This window comes from Rhinolophus sinicus, chromosome 2 (assembly GCF_057876585.1).
Source record: "Rhinolophus sinicus isolate RSI-liver-muscle chromosome 2, RSI-T2T, whole genome shotgun sequence".
In the NCBI taxonomy this organism is placed as follows: Eukaryota; Metazoa; Chordata; class Mammalia; order Chiroptera; family Rhinolophidae; genus Rhinolophus; species Rhinolophus sinicus.
In genome coordinates this window covers 168,939,993-168,958,756 of record NC_142502.1, presented here as the reverse complement: position 1 = coordinate 168,958,756, position 18,764 = coordinate 168,939,993, and the positions used below count along the sequence as shown (strand labels likewise).

Genomic DNA, 18,764 nt, shown 5'->3' with positions numbered 1-18,764 from the left:
GTTCATATGAAAATTTAATGGTTATTTTTTCAAGCTTATGTTGCATACATAGTTGCCTTTCGATTAAAAGGGATTAGTGTAATTTTAAAAGAAAGGTTAGAATGTTACTGCTTTTTATATTTATCTTTTAAAAAATGAATTTTTAAAAACCGATGTGCTTATTTTAACATCTAGTCTGTTTACCGTTTTTTCAAATGAGGATTCTGAAACATAATTTTAAAGGAATTTTTATGTCAATGTATAATTACCATTTTCTTAAATATTTATTGCATGTATATATATTTCTCCATTGGAAGATACAAAGATATTTGAGAAGGATGAATTTTTAAATGCAATTAGTGTTTAGCATAAAACAAAATCAATGCACATTAATTTAAGGTAGAAATGATAAAAGCTTAAAAACATGCTCTGAGTTCAAAGAGGAGAGACTGTTTACTTCCTTTTTGAATCAGGTAAGATTTCTTATGTATTTTGGCAGATATTTTGTATTTAGTGGCTTAGGTTAAAGCTGTCATTTTAAAGTAATTAACTATAAAAGAATATTACATTCAATAGAAGTTCAGTTGTCCTAATTAATAGGAAATTAATAATCACTTTTAAAATTACAATACACAACGTGTTTGTTTGTTTGTTTATTTTTTAGGGCTCTCTTGCTACTTGCCAGTTATCTGAACCATTATTGTGGTTCATTTTGAGAGTATTGGATACTAGTGACGCCTTGAAAGCATTCCATGATATGGGTAAGATAAAACTCTAAAAATTATCATTTAAATATAATCATTTGATAGATACCATGTTATGTTCTCATTTTTGTAGTCTTCTGTGAAAGTTGATTTGATGTCAAGCCATCTGTGTTAAGATAATTTTCATTTAGTATTCTTTGTAAATTTAGGTGGAGTTCAGCTCATTTGCAACAATATGGTTACTAGTACAAGGGCTATTGTAAACACTGCAAGAAGTATGGTGTCAACTATTATGAAATTTCTTGACTCTGGTCCAAACAAAGCTGTTGACAGTACTTTGAAAACAAGAATGCTAGCTTCTGAGCCTGACAATGCAGAAGGGATCCATAACTTTGCACCCTTGGGTAAGAAGAGTTATTAAATCTTACTGGTACAAATTTATGTAGTTCACTAGTTTTATGTAGTTTACTAGTTTGGAATAAAGCAAAAATAGTTGTTGAAGTAAATTGATCGTGTTACAATACCACCATTTTAATTAAAAACAATTGATGTAAAGGTAGTGGTTTTTGAAACATTGTACTAATTAGAAGGAGTTTTTAATAGTTCTTTAGTAGTAAAATTTGTTTTTTAGTTTAAATAAAAGTACAATTCAGGAAACTAATTAGTAGATTATGTCAGTTTTTACTGTAAATATTAATTGGTTTTAAAGAAATTGTTTTGTGTTTTCTTTTTAAGAAGCTTCAAATTTAGGTACTTTTCCAGTTTAAATAGTTTTCATTTAATATTTCTAATTCATGAGCATTGACAACTTAGAATAAAGGTGATATTTTCAAGTTGAAGGCTGTATTGGACATTTTTTTTTACTTAAATCATTTGAGAATTATTGTGCTATATTTGTTATAGTTTTCATTTGACCCATGAATATAAATAAATTAGGCGGTATGTAAAAATGAACTTGTCACCTTGCCAGTTGACTGGATGCCCTGGTATTTTGTGAATATTGTGGCAAATCATGTTAAATGTATCAACTATATTCATAGTATCACATCTTCATGTTTTTAACTAAATTCTAGTGTAATTATGATTTGAATAGTTCTTGATGCTTTAATGGGTTTCTTTTGTTTTATTTTATTTAAAATCTCTTCTGTAGGTACAATCACATCTAGTAGTCCTACTGCCCAGCCAGCTGAGGTGCTTTTGCAGGCCACACCGCCCCATAGAAGAGCTCGCTCTGCTGCATGGTCCTACATCTTTCTGCCAGAGGAAGCTTGGTGTGATCTTACCATTCACCTACCTGCAGCAGTGCTTCTTAAAGAAATACATATCCAACCTCATCTTGCATCTCTTGCAAGTGAGTAATTGTTTTTGTAAAGAAGCATCATGAAATTAAACTTTAATGTAGGAATATTTAAAAATGAAATATTTAGCAAACAGCTTTACACTTAGATACGATTTCCAAATTGCTTAATTTAGAAGTTTTTAGTATAATGTTTAATATTACCACCAAATCATTTCCCATGAAATGAACTGAAATGGCTATTCCCCTCAAATAAATAGAATGTTTTATGAAATCCAAACAAATATATTCCAGTTAATACTATTTTGCCTTTTCTCTACCCCAAAATTTATTAAACTAGAGCAGTAAGTTGAAGTGAGTTAGTTCACACACCTATAGATAGCAATCTTAGTTTTTCTTGCCTGGTCCTCAGTACTGGCCATGTGATATAAAAGTAATGTATCTTTATTTGTGTGCTCCACCCTCTCCCCCCATTGTAAAATAATTACATCTGAAATAATTTTTAAATTTTATTTTGAATATAGTATTTTAAATGGTTGTGGATTTCTTGTTTGTAATATTTTGAGTCATTCATTTGATTCTTTTTCATTGAATATTTTATTATAACTTTGCAAAGTAAATAATTCAAAAGAAATTTTTAGAAAACAAGTTTTATTTTCAGAAGCAGGAACTCTTTCAAGTGTTCATAGAAGAATGGGAAATACTATGGCATTCATGATTGTCCCCAAATTCTTTCATTATAAATATAATAATTTTTACAGAATTACTGAAATTATCACATTCTTTTATATGTTCATTGATTGATTCTCATTGCTATCGATGTCACTCAATAATTGGATGAAGAACTGGGAAATTTTGTAGATCCCTGGCATATATGGAGAATAAATTTTCCACTTATTTGCAAGATTAGACTATTGTTACACCTTAATATAGTTGTGGAATCCATACTTCTTAGGAAAAAACAAATGTAATGAATAAAAATGGCAGAAGGAAAATACACTAATCCATATTGCATTATAAAGTATAAGTTAGTATAAGCCTTAGGGGATACTCCAAGAGGAGGAAGAAATAGCCTTTATTTGAAAGGAGAAAGAGTAGTTCATGTAAATGGTGCTTTGAGGTATGATTTGAATTTGCACACGGGAATTGAGGTAGGAAGAATGTGATAAAGCAGAACTCTGTTCTTTATATAAAATCAATAAGTTAGATGTTCCCTACTATAAATGTGCTTAAAACATTTTGATTTTATTATTGGAGTGGAACAGAAATTGAAGATATATTGTGTTCCATTAGAAATAACATAATCTTTAGTCAAACATGGGCTTGAATATCAATGTGCCATTTGTTCATATGGCAGTTTGGGTTACTTAATCTCTTTGACTGTCATCTTGTGTAGAATGTAGATATAATATTTATCACAAAAGATTATGAAGATTAAATTTTAAAATTGATGTGACTTACCTAGTTCTCAGTGTAAACCTGGCATGTAATTGGCATGCAATAAGTTACTTCCTAATTTTACAATTGAAATTAAATTTAAAATCAAAGTTCAAAATGTGTTGTAGTTGATAGATACAGTTATTGTCGGCTTCCATGTTATGTAAGTAAAAAATAATTTTCCCATAGCAGCTGCCAGTTATTACTTCATTGGGACTTCTTAAATATTAGCAGAAAATGATTTTTGAAAAAACTCGTCTGGGTGTTTGCTTCAATTTGGAAAGAGAAACAAAAGATTAGAGGTGAAATCAGTTTCTAAACTCTTCTATGTTTAAGATCATTACAATATGATAGTAGTGAAATGAGTTGGTGCAAAAGCACTTTTAATAAATTACATTCTTTCCAAATTATTTACAACAGTGAATAATATTTTAATTAGATTTCCCATTTTGTTGGTGATAATTCTGAATAAAATAGAAATAATAGAGTGCCTGTTTGACTTTTTTTTTTCTTGGAGAAAATCAAGTACATGTGGTTTGCGTATCTTCAGTTACTCTTTTTTTAGGTGACTTAGAATTTTTTACGCTTGATCTTAGCCAGAAGGTCGAGAAGCAGTTAGAACTTTTTAAATACAACTTTTATTATACTGTGAATTTCATGTTTTATGTTGGAAAAATAGCTCCAAAATCAATTATGGTGAGAATTAGTGACAAAGTAAAATTTAGTATGTAAGTCTTTTTTTTTTTTTAATAAGTTTATAATGAATATAACTGAAAGCTGCTGTTTTACTGGGATTTCCACTAACGTATGAAGTGTAGTTTAATTTTTCTTTAGTGATTGTTTAATTTTTTTCTTCCTACAGCTTGCCCCTCTTCAGTGTCTGTTGAAGTAAGTGCAGACGGAGTAAATATGCTACCTTTGTCCACTCCTGTGGTCACAAGCGGTCTCACCTACATAAAAATTCAGCTTGTAAAAGCAGAAGTAGCCTCTGCTGTCTGCCTTAGACTCCATCGTCCACGAGATGCCAGCACGTTAGGTCTTTCACAAATTAAGTTACTGGGCCTCACCGCTTTTGGTACCACTTCTTCAGCAACAGTTAATAATCCCTTTCTTCCATCTGAAGATCAGGTATCTAAAACAAGGTATGTTTACTTCTTACTCTTAAACATGTCTGTTAAATTATTTATCCTGTGGCTTTTTTTTTCATATTTTTTTAGAGTTTAGGAAGTTCTTTGTTCCTTAGGTAGCTATACAGTATCATAATTTTATTAAGTGTAATAGAGACAATTCTGTAGAAGCAGAACCGTGCGGCTGGTTAAAATTGAGATTTATGTATGTTTAACCTTGGCATGATCTACAGTGTGGTATATGTGGATGTGGGTTCCAGTTCTTTGGGTTGTAGTTTAATATAAGAATGTCCAAATGTCTATCACCAGGAGTATACCTGAACCATACAAATTGACCATGCAGACCAGGAACCTAGTCTTATATGGTAATTCCTAAATGCCAAGCAACGAAAGGATTAGATTTGAACCATACAAACTAACTGACCAACCAAACGAGAACCTGAATATATTCTTTAATTTACATTCTTCCGGTAGATTTTGCTGCCTGAAAATTTTATAGGTTTATTTTGTTGAAAATTTTTCTGATAAAAATTTAGGATTTCTGTTTTATTCTGAAGTTGCCAAGAGTTCACATTTTTGCAAGTTTGTATTTATACATATAAATATATGTATCTATGAAAACATTTTCTAACTAATAAAAAAGCAAGCATGCAGTTCCTAAATGCTATTAGCATTTAAGTATGTTTATTTGCTATGTCATAGGGGAAACTTATTGTTTAATTCTTTATTGATATTACAGTATTCTAAAACTTCATTTTACGTAGATTGATGCTCTTTATGAAAAACACAGCATAATCTTTAAGAAGTTTTTGTTTATCCCTGAAATAATTTGAGCTACTTAAATTGACCACATAAGCCACTTTGTGTTGTGTATTTCAGTATTGGATGGTTACGGTTATTACATCACTGCCTTACTCACATAAGTGATCTGGAAGGAATGATGGCAAGTGCAGCTGCACCTACTGCTAATCTGCTACAGACATGTGCCGCCTTATTGATGTCCCCATACTGTGGAATGCATTCACCAAACATCGAGGTTGTCCTAGTAAAGATAGGACTACAGTCTACTCGAATTGGCCTAAAGCTCATTGACATTCTACTGAGAAACTGTGCGGCATCAGGCAGTGATCCTACAGGTGACAGTTAACTTCGATTATTTTAATTTTTATACTTGAACAATGTAATATTTGTGATTACTTCTGTTTCTGAAATTCCATTATGGTTTCATTATTTTTGGAGTTTTTTGCCATTGTTAGAATTTACAGAAGAGTTATTTTTAATGAATAGTTTAAAATAAATTGAGCAAATCTTCCCAGCTTATTCACTTATTTAGAAAACTTTTTCTTTTAATTCTTTTTTGCAAGATTTGAATAGTCCTTTACTTTTTGGAAGACTGAATGGACTCTCTTCTGACTCTACGATAGATATTCTTTACCAGCTTGGAACCACTCAGGATCCTGGAACAAAAGACAGGTATATAACGATCTCGTTTTTAAATTAAGGTAACACATACACACAATCACATGTAGTGAATGTTACTTGTAATACTTTCTCCTTAGGTCATTTCATAAAAGTTAAGAGTGTTTATTATATTGTATATTTAAATACCTGTATGCTTTATGTAGTGTTATTTCTAGAGATTTTTGTGATCACTAAACATAAATTTTCATGTATTTGGACATATTTTAAGCAAACTTGAATTCAAATAGAACTCTTATTCACTATTGCTTCTGAGAAATGGAATGGATTAGAGTAAAATATTAAAAATAAATATATTTTTCTGTGAACTGTGTTTTGATGGGATCTTTCTAAATTGATGGTATTGTAATTATACTATCTATCTTAGGGAATATTTACTAAATGTGTATGAATATAGGAATATTGTGTCTATATTAGGTACTTGGACTATTTTGATAATGGTAATGTTTATTTTGATTGATTACTTGTTATTGATTATTTATAATATTCATTGAAAGCTTTTCATTAGATTTTCTACCCTCTTTCTTTTGCTTCTTACCAGAAAGTCGAACCTACCATACCAAATAAATAACATCTAAACATTTCACCTAAATATTTAATGCTCTTTCAGGATAGGTAATTTTAGGTGAGTCTTACTAGTATAGTTCTTCCTTAATGTCTTCTGTCTCCACATTGGTAAGAACTCATACTTAGATGATACATTTTTGAATGATGGTTTGGCATTCTCCAGTTTTATGTATATCCTCTGTATTGGAAGAACATATTTGTAGAATGACTAAATTACTGTGCTAGAAATTGTTTGCTGAGTTACGTTGTCCTTTAATGTTTTGTTTAATTTATATTTAAAATAAAATCATTTGATATTGTATTAATTTCTTCATAAATTAACAGGTTTAATTATTTGGTGGATACTTAACTCATTTTATAGGTATTTATAAGTATAGCTGCTATATGTCTGGCACTGGGAAGGATATTAGAAAGACCAAGTTAAATGAGTTTGGCTTTTTGATCTCAGGGTTGGGGAGACAGCAGTCTCATAGTTGAAGATTTACATAGGTTAGACTTGGGGGTATGGAATAGAGAGAGTGCCAGGCAGGGAAGGCACCTGGAAAAAATTGTTAATCATCGATAATGTGGTAGCTTTCACTTCTTTTAGGCGAGTTGCTTTCACCTTCTCTTGATTAAAAATGTTTAAATGACATTTAACAAAGTAAATTTATTTTCAGCATGATAGCTTCAAAATACTAAATAGGCTGACTTCTTTTGCATTAAACTTTTTGCTTGATATAAGTTATATGATGACTACATATTATATTTAAACATAGATTAAAATATTTTTTGATAAAACATACAGGAATGTGTGCCAAAGTTGAATCATAATGGTAAATAGGGTTAAAAAATTAGTATTAAATATTTTTCTAGAATATGTTTCTTATTATTCAAGTTTCAATAGTTTTATTTTTGTCACAAAAAGAAAATTTCCCTTAATAAAACTATTTTCGTTGCATTATACTTTTTAAAACGTAAATGGTTAAGAAGTGAAATTAATGACAAGATTGTTGGCTTTATTGACTGAGAAAATGCTACTTTTAATTGTCTCATCTCCTTTCTCTGACTTGTCTATATTTCTTATCAAATGAAATTTAAAGGTCCTTATTCTTCTGTCCTTCAGGGTAGAGAGAGGAATTAAGTAGTATTATATACTTTCCTATCCCCATTTCTTTTACCTTGAAGCAAAGAATCTGGTGGTTTAAAATACAAATTTGAAAGGAAACAGCAGCAAATATAAACAGTGTTTTAAGAACTTGACAATGAATCTTATCCCATTTTCTTTTTCTTAATACAAACTCCAAAGCATTATTGCTTTAAAAATTATTTTGGTCTCAGTGGTTTCCAGCTCCAGGGGACAGAGGGTAGGGTGGTACTTTAAAAAATACATATGTTGGTGCTATATTCTGTTGTCAGAGTGAAGGAAGGGGAGTGGCTGGTACTAGTATTTAATGGGTGGGGACAGAAGTGTGAAACATGCTGTATTGGTTGCATGAAATTCTGCACAATAAAAAATCACCCCAAGATTACTGCTCTAGGTTGTTTGGGTTTGTTAGAAGAGAAGAGAGAAATTTAGAAGAGAGGGTGAGTTTGTTAAGCTGTATATCCTGTAATTCTAGATATTTACATTTTTTATAAATGAAGTAAGAATCAATGTTTATTTGTTGAATTAGAGTTGTGTTATCTCAAATACTTACTGGTTAAGATTGGTCAGGTTATTGGAAAACTAGAATTATTGTATAATTCCTTGTCCCTCTTATTTTAGATTAAAATTGTCAAGAACAATTAGTATATTATTCTCAATATACATTGCTTGCATGCAGTGTGATGTTTATCCATATTAAATGTCAGTCGTGGTATAATTGGTTATTTGAATTCATTTTCTTTTAAGAATTCAGGCCTTGTTAAAATGGGTCAGTGATTCTGCAAGAGTGGCTGCTGTGAAGAGAAGTGGCAGGACGAGCTACGTGTGCTCTAACTCTTCAGCTGTAGAGTACGGTCTTCTAATGCCATCTCCTTCTCATTTGCACTGTGTGGCAGCTATTCTGTGGCATAGTTATGAACTGCTTGTGGAGTATGATTTACCAGCACTGCTGGACCGAGAGCTCTTTGAGTAAGTACAACTTTTGAAATCCTTTTTTTCCCCCAGTGCTAGATCATTTTGGTTTTCACTTGATGAAATTGTATTTTATATGCTTATTAGGATAAAAATAATACTTTGAAAGTATAATCAGTTATGATTTTGGAATGCGATGTTACAAAAATGTAATTTATCTTCATGTTTTCAGATATATTAGAGTCACTGCCTGCTTTTCTCACCTAAAATCAGAATGTTTAACGTATGTGCTCCTACAATTCATAGTGTTTCTCCTATTAGCAAATTTACCCTTCAGATTCCTTATCTTTAATGTGCAATTGTGGAGGAAAAGCATGGTTAGAAATTTTGAAAGAGTTAATAACTTCAGACAGTTTTTACGATTAGTTGTTCTTACTACTTTTTAGATACCGGTGATGATTGTTCTTCTGATGAATAGTTCCCATTACCCACATTTCTTCACCGTACTCAGCTAAGACTTTGCTGAACTTCTTGCCTGATACCTGCTACGTTTGTAGCAGAATATTTTATTTATTTCTGAAGAGTTCCGTGACTCATAAAACATTGGCCTTTTGTCTGCTACTCTCATTTTCATATTTGGCCCTACCCGTTGCTGTAATCCATGATTAATTAGTAAAACTCACTAATAGTTTTGGTTTAATCCATTAATCATATCAAATTTGATCTAAACATTTCCATGGTATAATTTTTCATTGTCTCTTTATATGACTTTTTTGAGGTCATACAGAGAATGGTAGAAGCATTTTAATATATAGATCTCTTGGTTTTCTGTACTCATTTTATAAGCCTAACTTCTAATTTACCTAAATGCATAAATAAGCAGTCTTCCTGAAATCTTATAATGTAGTAATATTTATGCTAAATAAACTGTATAATTTTCATCAGAGTATATAGATTGAGCTCTAATAGAAATATTTGGAATAGTGAGGTCTTTGTAAAAAGAAAATGTATGTATATATATGCGTTGTTAACATGATACCTTTTATTCCCCTAGGTTACTTTTTAATTGGTCCATGTCTCTTCCCTGCAATATGGTTTTGAAGAAAGCTGTTGACAGTCTGCTTTGCTCAATGTGTCACATACACCCAAGTTATTTTTCCTTGCTCATGGGCTGGATGGGAATTACCCCTCCTCCAATGCAGTGTCACCACAGACTATCCATGACAGATGATAGCAAAAAGCAAGATCTTAGTTCATCTTTAACAGATGACTCTAAAAATGCACAAGCGCCTCTTACACTAACGGAATCACATTTGGCAACCCTTGCTTCCTCTTCTCAATCTCCAGAAGCTATCAAACAATTATTGGACTCAGGTTTGCCTTCTCTTCTTGTGAGGAGTCTGGCTAGTTTCTGCTTTAGCCACATTTCTTACTCAGAATGCAATGGTCAGTCAATAGATGCTTCCCAGGACAAACTCAGGCGGCATCATGTTTCACAACAGTGTAATAAGATGCCTGTCACAGCAGACCTGGTTGCTCCTATTCTTAGGTTTTTGACAGAAGTTGGCAATAGCCATATTATGAAAGATTGGCTCGGTGGATCTGAAGTCAATCCACTATGGACAGCACTTCTGTTTTTATTGTGTCACTCTGGGTCCACTTCTGGAGGACATCATTTAGGTGCACAACAGCCCAGTGCAAGATCAGCTTCTCTTTCTTCAGCTACTACAGCAGGATTGACTACACAACAGAGGACAGCGATTGAGAATGCAACTGTTGCATTCTTTCTGCAGTGCATTTCATGCCACCCTAATAATCAAAAGCTGATGGCACAGGTAAAGTAAAAAAACTGGCGTATGACTTAGGTGTCTCATTATTTTAATATGTTGTCAAATAGCAGTAGTGAAATTAGTTGAGAAAGGGTCATATATGAAGGCCAGGTGATAGTAAAGTTTAGAGTGCATATGTTTAAGGATCTGAATTTAAACCATAATTAAAATATAGTACTGATACCTCCTTCCTCCTCCCCTCAGCTGTCACATAAATCAGTTATTCTCGTTGATGATATAATGAGCAAATTCACCAAGATTCTAGCTATAGGTCATACAATCAGCCTTTTAAAAAGTCCCCCAAATAAAAAGAACAGACACAAAGAACAACACTTTACCTGCTGGAACAGGATGGGCCACTTGATGGTGGTCATTGAGTGCCTCATCTACAGTAAGGCAGTGCATTTTGTTGTAACCAGATTGCTGCAAGTGTTGGTTTGGTTCTAATGAAGCAGACACCAGAGTAGGTTTTAGATAGGAGACTCCTGACAAATCACATTAAAAATGTGAAAGATGATTTTATTGTGTTAAGTCTATGGGGCTAAAAATCTTGAAAGCTAGGATTATTTCAAGAAAAATTATTGTTGCTTTTTGCTGCATTCTGATCCTTTCTACCTGTAGTTTCTAGCTTCAACAAGTTGTTCAACGTATAAAATAGGGTTAGTAATACTTGCTTCAAAGATTTTTTTGAGAAAATTAAGTGTTGTAATGTATACAAAGTACCTAGCATTAATTCTGTCTGAAACATTGTAGACATGAATAAATACCAGCTTCTTTTGTTACCTCTTTACTTGTTACTGCTTATTCAGATCAAACTTTATTAATATCTAGAAAGATAGCTATCATAATTTTCAAAAATTACTGAATGATTTAACTTTATTAACACTTCACTGCCTAAAGTAATTAATATTGGGAAAATATATCTGCTTAATGTGCCTAATTAAAAGGAAATGATTAAATTACTATTGTTAACCAAGGCTATGAATATGGGTATTTGAAAATTTGGTTTATGCCTTTGGATAGCGTGAAACTTTGTGTCCCATTGCTTTCATAATTTTTATTGTATTGTAACCACATTGATACTGACTAAAGTTAAAAGTAAGTTGGTTATGATACGTATTTATAAAAACCCTATAGTAGTTATTTATCTTATCCACAGAAATTTTTGTTGCACTGTTAACTTTTTATCTACTTCTGTGTTCATATATTTTCAGATGAAATAATGTATTCTTTATTGCGATTTAATGTATTCAGATATACTTATTAATTCACATTCTTAATTTCCTCTTTATTCTTTGAAGTACAAAGCTGCAAATAAATACTGCATTTAACTTTTGAATCTCTTTCCTCGCCAGGTTCTTTGTGAACTATTTCAGACATCTCCTCAACGAGGGAACCTTCCAACATCAGGGAACATTTCAGGGTTTATACGTAGATTATTTTTGCAGTTGATGCTAGAGGATGAGAAAGTGACAATGTTTCTTCAGTCTCCCTGTCCAGTGAGTTTTTAAGTTAAATTAAATCTGTAATAATTAGCTGTGTGTAAAGATATTTTATAATTTCACGTCAGAGCTTGTAGTTATCTCTACAGTCCAATTTCTAATATAGCAAACTGAAACTAAACATCTTTTATACTTCATGATGGGACAAAAAAATTCCCTTTGGTTAACCCTACCCACCTAGAATAACATAATTATACCTTTCCTTGAATATTATAATTTGATTTGGGGGAAAATGACATAATATTAGGTACAACAGTGCTAAAGCAAAAGTTAATCAACAGATCAAATGGCAAATGTGCCACGTTTAAAGAAACATATGAAACAAGCCCTTTATATTTTGTATGTATTATTGAATTTTTTATTTTATACTTTTGAAGTTTTTTGTAATTATATGTATATCAAAAAATCACGTTTTGATTTCTTTTTAATTAATTTTCAGCTGTACAAGGGTAGAATTAATGCTACTAGCCATGTCATCCAGCATCCGATGTATGGAGCAGGCCACAAGTTCCGTACACTTCATCTGCCAGTCTCAACAACGTTATCAGAAGTTCTTGACAGAGTGTCAGGCAAGTCAAATTCAAGAATTAGGTTTTCTTTAACCTTATGTTAGATGTACATGGAATTTTATTACTTTTATAACTTTGTTTTATTGCATCCATTCACTCATTTAATGGCTAGAAAGGGTCAGGATATCGTCACATTTTGAAGCATGAGTAAGTAGCTGATGAAGACAAAATGTACAGTATATGCCAGCACCTGTAGTTTTTTTGGTGTAATGAGTGTGATGTATAGTTATGACATAATGGGTAGTTAGAAATGTAGACAAGCTGTTGGAGGAAGCCGTTGATAGAATTTTCTCACAATAAACTATCTGGTTGTATATAGGAGATGAATTCCAGGATATTAGGTTGGATGACAGCATTTTAAGTAATAAACATTTACTAAATCTAGGGAATAAATGAGTGGTCAAAAGATGAAAATAAGTAGGTAAAATTTATTGGTGACCTTATTGTTTATAATCGTCAGTGAAGAACATTTCCCCTAGGTTTCTTGCCTGTATTTCAAAAGCTTTCAAATGATGCCTTTAAACAACATACAGGTTATAAATGTATTAAAAAAATCATAGTGTTTGATGGCAAAATGCAAATCAACTGTGGATGGTTTGAGTTTATTGCCTCTCAGAAATCCTAACCAGTGAATAAATTCGAGTAGCTGCTATTTGTAATTTGTCCTAGGGATGTAAAAGTGAGCCAGACACATATTCTTCCCTTCAAAGTATTTATGATCTTATGTATGTCATCAGATTAAAAAAGCTGGAAATTTAACTGTTTGCATTTTAACGTAAATATGTTTCTATCTGTATATATTAGAACTGAAGAAAGTTAGGAATACCTCACAAAAAGCTGGAACTATCTATTAGTTGTAAATATAAACCTAAGTTTAGAATAAAGGACTGGGTTGAAGAGATTTGGGAGTTGTTACCATATGCAAACAGTAAGTTAAACTATGTGAATGGATATGATCACTCTGAGAAGATAAGGTAGAAACTATTCTTTTCCAGTTTTATTCACTTCATTTACTACAAGTGTGCATAAAAGTGTAATTTTTACCTTTTTACAAATTACAATAAAGTTTACAATAAAATGGCAGAATACTATATAAATAACTTTTTTTCTTATTTAAAAATGTTCACCGTATCTGTTGCAGGTGTTTTTCTGAAAATAGGATTTTATAAACTTTTTTCTAACATAGCCTTAAAGTTGTCTCTTTTAAAAGATGTAGGAAAAAAATGAGAAATTAGTTAATTAAATGAAGGAAGGAAATGAAGAATACTGAAATTAGGTTATTGAGATTTCATACCTTTAACTTGGTAATGGAAAAGGATAGATGTTATATTACAAACTAACTGGAAATTTAACAATTTTTGTTTATCTTTGCTATAAAAGAATGCTGTTTTCAAAAATGTCATATTATTTAGACTATTTTACAGGTAAGTTCCCTTTATTACCTAATAATTTTTAAAAATAAACTGACTGCTTTAGAATAATACTATATCCCAGTAGAAAGTCCAACAAAGAGTTGTCCTGAGCAAATATTAAAAAAAACAAAAACTGAATTTAACCTTTATTTACCAGTATTTTAGTCCTGCCTGTAAAAGTGTGTTAATGATCTTTAGCCAATATGTTTCATAAGTGTATATATATTTTATCAACATGTATAAAAACAAGTAATTGAAAATTATTTATCATTGGTTTTAAGCAACTTGAGTACTATGTGCCTTGCAGTTTTCTCCATGTTTCCTTATGATTTAACTTTGTTGACTTTCTTGAATCTGTGGGATCTCACCAGATTTGGAAATATTTTTACCATTGTTTTCTCAAATACTTTCTCCCCATGTCTCTCCTCTCTTTTGGTGATTCCAATTCCACATTTACTAGGCCTGTTGAAGTTGTATCACATCTCATTGAAGCTTTGTTCCATTTTTCCGCCTGTGTTTTTGCCCTCTATTTTAAAATTCGGATAATTTATATCATACTATTATCTTTCCAACCTAGCATTGTGCCCTGCAAACTGCAGCCAGCCTTTGTTTTTCTGGACTCCCAATTCTGTATCTGCACCTTAGGTGACCCCTGGTTGTGCTGGGCTGTGTTTTGGGAAACACTCCAGGCAATAAACTGGAGCAGTCCGAGGGCTAAGCTCATTTGATTTCATTCCCCCAGATACCACTGTCCTGCCTTCCTGATGCCTAGTGTCTGAAAGCTGTTACTTCATACATTTTTCTAATTCTAGTTATTTCAGGTGGGAGAGTAAATTTGGTCTTTGTTCTTTTATACTGGCCAGAGTAGAAATCCAAACCAGAACAATTTTAAACAGAAAGTTGATAAAACTTTTTGTTAGTGATATCTTTTATTGTCTGAATGGCATTTATTGAGGTAACACCAAATACATTCTTATCACCTAATGATCTTTACATATTTTTCTACCTGATTATGCTATGAATTAATTTTGTGAGTTTTCCATTACTTATGTATTTCACTCTGACTTCTGTAACTTTTTCCATTTTGGATTACTTGGTTGTTTTTGTGAGAAAGTAAAATGTATTGTTGTATTAATGTATTTATTACTTAAGGTGTTAAAAAAATTTTTTTAATTTTATAGAAGCATAAACTGTCAAAGGCAATCTGTAGTTCGGAAGCAGCTCCAAAAATCGAGAACACTGGGACATTTTCCAGTAGTTATAGAAAGCTGTAAAATAGAGGATAACACAAAAGATGCTATGATCATATGATCATTTTAACTTTTTAACTTTATAATAAATCGTTAGGTCATAATTGTGTTAAGTTAGAATAGTAAAAAGAAAATTTGTATCAACTATATCCACTTAGTAAAAACCATTCCTAATAACAGAAAAGTTCATCTAGCTTTTTGGATTTCTTAATGGCTAAATCAGATCGTTGTATGGTCTCCATTTATTTTCATGATTTTCAATAGTATACTATATTTCAACGTAACAAAAGAAAATATTAATTCAGAGAGTAATAGCTATCTATGAAAGTCCTTAGATTTCATTTCTAAAGTGCTAGTAAAACATATAACTTTGTTGTAAGATTCCTAACTAAATAAAAATATCAGAACAAGAAATCTCTGTTACTGAAATTTGTTCCTTTGTACTCCCATTTGTAGAATAAGTAGAAGTCTAATGTAATGCTTTAGAATGAATCCTGAACTTGAATTCCATATTTGCCCTTTACAGATTGTCAGTAACCTTGTTAAGGCTGTTTCCTTATTTTGAAAATAATATCCTTGATATACATGTTTTGAGGAACAGGTTAGATTTAGGTAGCAAGCAGATTGAACTATGCCTAAAATGAAGCAAATTTTCATGATAATGATTTTCATTTCCTCCAGAGGTAGTATTAGGTTGGTGCAAAAGTAATTGCGGTTTTTGCAATTATTTATTTTTATTTTCTTTATTTTTTATTTTTAAAGATTTTATTGGGAAAAGGGAACAGGACTTTATTGGGGAACAGTGTATACTTCCGGGACTTTTCCAAGTCAAGTTGTTGTCCTTTCAATCTTAGTTGTGGAGGGTACAGCTCAGTTCCAGGGCCAGTTGCCGTTGTTAGTTGCGCAGCCCACCATTTCTTGTGGGAGTCAAGGAGTGGAACCGGCAACCTTGTGGTTGAGAGCCCACCCTCCAACCAACTGAGCCATCTGGCCACCCAGGAGCTCAGCGGCAGCTCATTGACTTTACTGTAGTTGCGGAGGGCGCAACTCACTGGCCCATGTGGGAATCGAACCAGCAGCCCCATTGCCAAGAGCTCGTGCTCTAACAGACTGAGCCACCCGTCCTCCCTTTACAATTATTTTTGACCTTTTAAACCGCAATTACTTTTGCACCAACCTAATACTATTGTAATATGTAATGTTTCCCAGAGATTGGATTTTAAGTATCCTAACTTAAGAGCAGTGGTGATTCCCTTTCATTGATATTAGCAGGATTGAATATCAGAGTTTGCCTCATAATATTTCTTCTAAATTCATTTACATTGCCTACATATTAGTGGTAATATAATCTTGTATATGATTTTTTAAAAGTCTTCCTTGTTTTTATTTGTTTTATTTTATTCTTTTAAATTTATTCCTTTCTCCCCACCTCCCACCAACTCCGGTTCAAGCCATTGTTCTCAGTCTGGTTGTGTAGGACACAGCTCCCTGGCCCATGTTGGTATTGTGAGCCTTGGGCTCCACCCAGCTGAGGCAGTCGTTCACGTCAGCCGGCTCCAAGTCGAGCCATTGTTCATTCACAGTCTTAGCTCGCTGGCCCATGTGGGAATCGAATCGGCGACCTCAGATTTAGGTGCACAGTACTTCAACCACCTGAGCCACCGGGCCACCCCTAATCTTGTATAATCTTCCCGAGATGTTTATTGCTTCCCTTAATGATTTTGAAAAGCAATGTATTTTACATAACATTTTCTTACAGATACACCAAGTATCACTGCTAAGTTAATTAGTGAACAAAAAGATGACAAAGAAAAGAAAAACCACGAAGAGAAAGAAAAAGTTAAGGCGGAAAATGGATTTCAGGACAATTACAGTGTTGTTGTTGCTTCAGGTGTGCTTTCTGTTTTTTATAATCTTGATTTTGTTTGGGTTTCTATAAAATAGAACAATGTCCATTTATAGGAACTTTCTGTAATAATAAGTATTAATGTAGAAAGCTGATTTAAAATGGTATCTTAGTACTAGATATAAAACTATTATACCAGAAATTTATTACTCTTTGGCAGTGGAGTTATTAAACTTGTTTTCTGTCCAAAGCTTACTATATTTCATTAGTTCTTGAACTTGTGTGAATTGTTTAGATACTGCATTTCAACTTGACACTGTACAGAGAATTATACTCCTACAAATCCACTAAGTGTCAGGGAATTTTTTATAAGCTCCCTGTTTTAAAAAAGCAAACTGAAAAAGTATTCACTAGATTTCATTTATGATGTTGTGTTCATTACATAAAATTGGAAGACGTAATTAACAGAAAATTGGTTGAAAAACAAGTTTGTACTATTAGGTGCGGGAAGAAGATATAATGGCCAAGATAACCGGTAATTTTGGAGGATATATTCCTTGATGTAAGTGCTGTTATTTTAGTTAAAAAGAGAAAGTTCAGTGTACCTTACTCCTCCAATTGTAGATCTTTACTCGTTTATTCTATCTCAGAGAAAAATTAGGAACACAGGATTTCCTACACATTTTGCACAAAACTGCTTTTTAGTAAATAGATGGTCGTGTGTATCTCACAGAGTGTAGTAGGTAGCAATGTTTTTTACTTTCTTGGAAAATAGTTACAAATGCAGCCAAAATAATTTGTGGAATGTCGTGAAGGACAAATAGAATCAGGAAATCTGATATTAGATTAGAAGAAACATTTCTATCTTTTTGTGTTAGTTAGGAATGTGGCGCTTTATTAAAATATCATAGAAATACACTTTCACTTCATTAGTGTGTTGGCTATATAGAATCTTACTGATTTTTAACTTTCAGGGCTGAAATCCCAATCTAAGCGTGCTGTGTCAGCTACACCACCTCGCCCACCATCCAGGAGGGGGAGGACAATGCCTGATAAAATAGGAAGTGCTTCCTCAGGAGCAGAGACTGCCAACAAAATAATTACTGTCCCAGTGTTTCACCTGTTCCACAAACTCTTGGCAGGTAATGTTCACAGTAATAAAACATCTAAGAAATTATTATCTTACAACTGTATAAATCAGATGTGTAGTCACCACAATGATGTTTAATCAGGTGATATAGATGAGATAAATGAGTTACTGACTTTGTCCATACAGTACAAGAGAAGTGAGAACAAAAAAGGGAGTAGCCTATTACATATCCGTTTTAACACTACAATGTTGCATGTTTATGCTTTACTAGCTTCCTAAATTTTGCTGTCAATGTGCCATAAAATTATTTATCAAAATTAATGTTTTAGAGAGTTCATAACAAGTTATATAGAAAGCATGGTGAGGCAAATTTTCAATAACCAGTTCTAACAGTTAGAACACTTAGATGTATCACTGATGGCTAAGCAGTATTTTCTCTGCAGCTAAAACATATTCTTTGACCAATATACTTTTCATTAGTCAAGGTAATAACCATTTTATCTCCATTTTTGTGTTATAATCAGATTTCCAACTAACTTTGAATGGGTTTTCATTCTTAGCTTTACATTAATTTAAATCTAGCAGAGATCAGAAAATTATGGCTGGTGGATTGGATGTCATTTTTAATTCTGTCATTT

The 18,764-nt window shown here is 32.3% G+C and overlaps 1 protein-coding gene across 18 annotated transcripts in view; it reads left to right on the top strand.

Moving 5' to 3' along the window:
* Positions 1-18,764, top strand: part of BIRC6 (baculoviral IAP repeat containing 6) — a 203,621-nt gene that overhangs the window by 127,428 nt on the left and 57,429 nt on the right. For all 18 annotated transcript variants that reach the window (XR_012496300.2, XM_019741699.3, XM_019741694.3 and 15 more), the window contains 12 exons: positions 644-740; positions 893-1,087; positions 1,834-2,034; positions 4,280-4,559; positions 5,424-5,680; positions 5,909-6,017; positions 8,464-8,685; positions 9,683-10,463; positions 11,813-11,956; positions 12,399-12,528; positions 16,950-17,081; positions 18,011-18,178. Coding sequence is in view for 17 of the 18 variants with exons in the window: in XM_019741699.3 (XP_019597258.2) it covers positions 644-740; positions 893-1,087; positions 1,834-2,034; positions 4,280-4,559; positions 5,424-5,680; positions 5,909-6,017; positions 8,464-8,685; positions 9,683-10,463; positions 11,813-11,956; positions 12,399-12,528; positions 16,950-17,081; positions 18,011-18,178 (2,716 nt within the window). In the remaining variant the exon portion in view is untranslated. The remainder of the gene's footprint in view (positions 1-643; positions 741-892; positions 1,088-1,833; positions 2,035-4,279; positions 4,560-5,423; positions 5,681-5,908; positions 6,018-8,463; positions 8,686-9,682; positions 10,464-11,812; positions 11,957-12,398; positions 12,529-16,949; positions 17,082-18,010; positions 18,179-18,764) is intronic.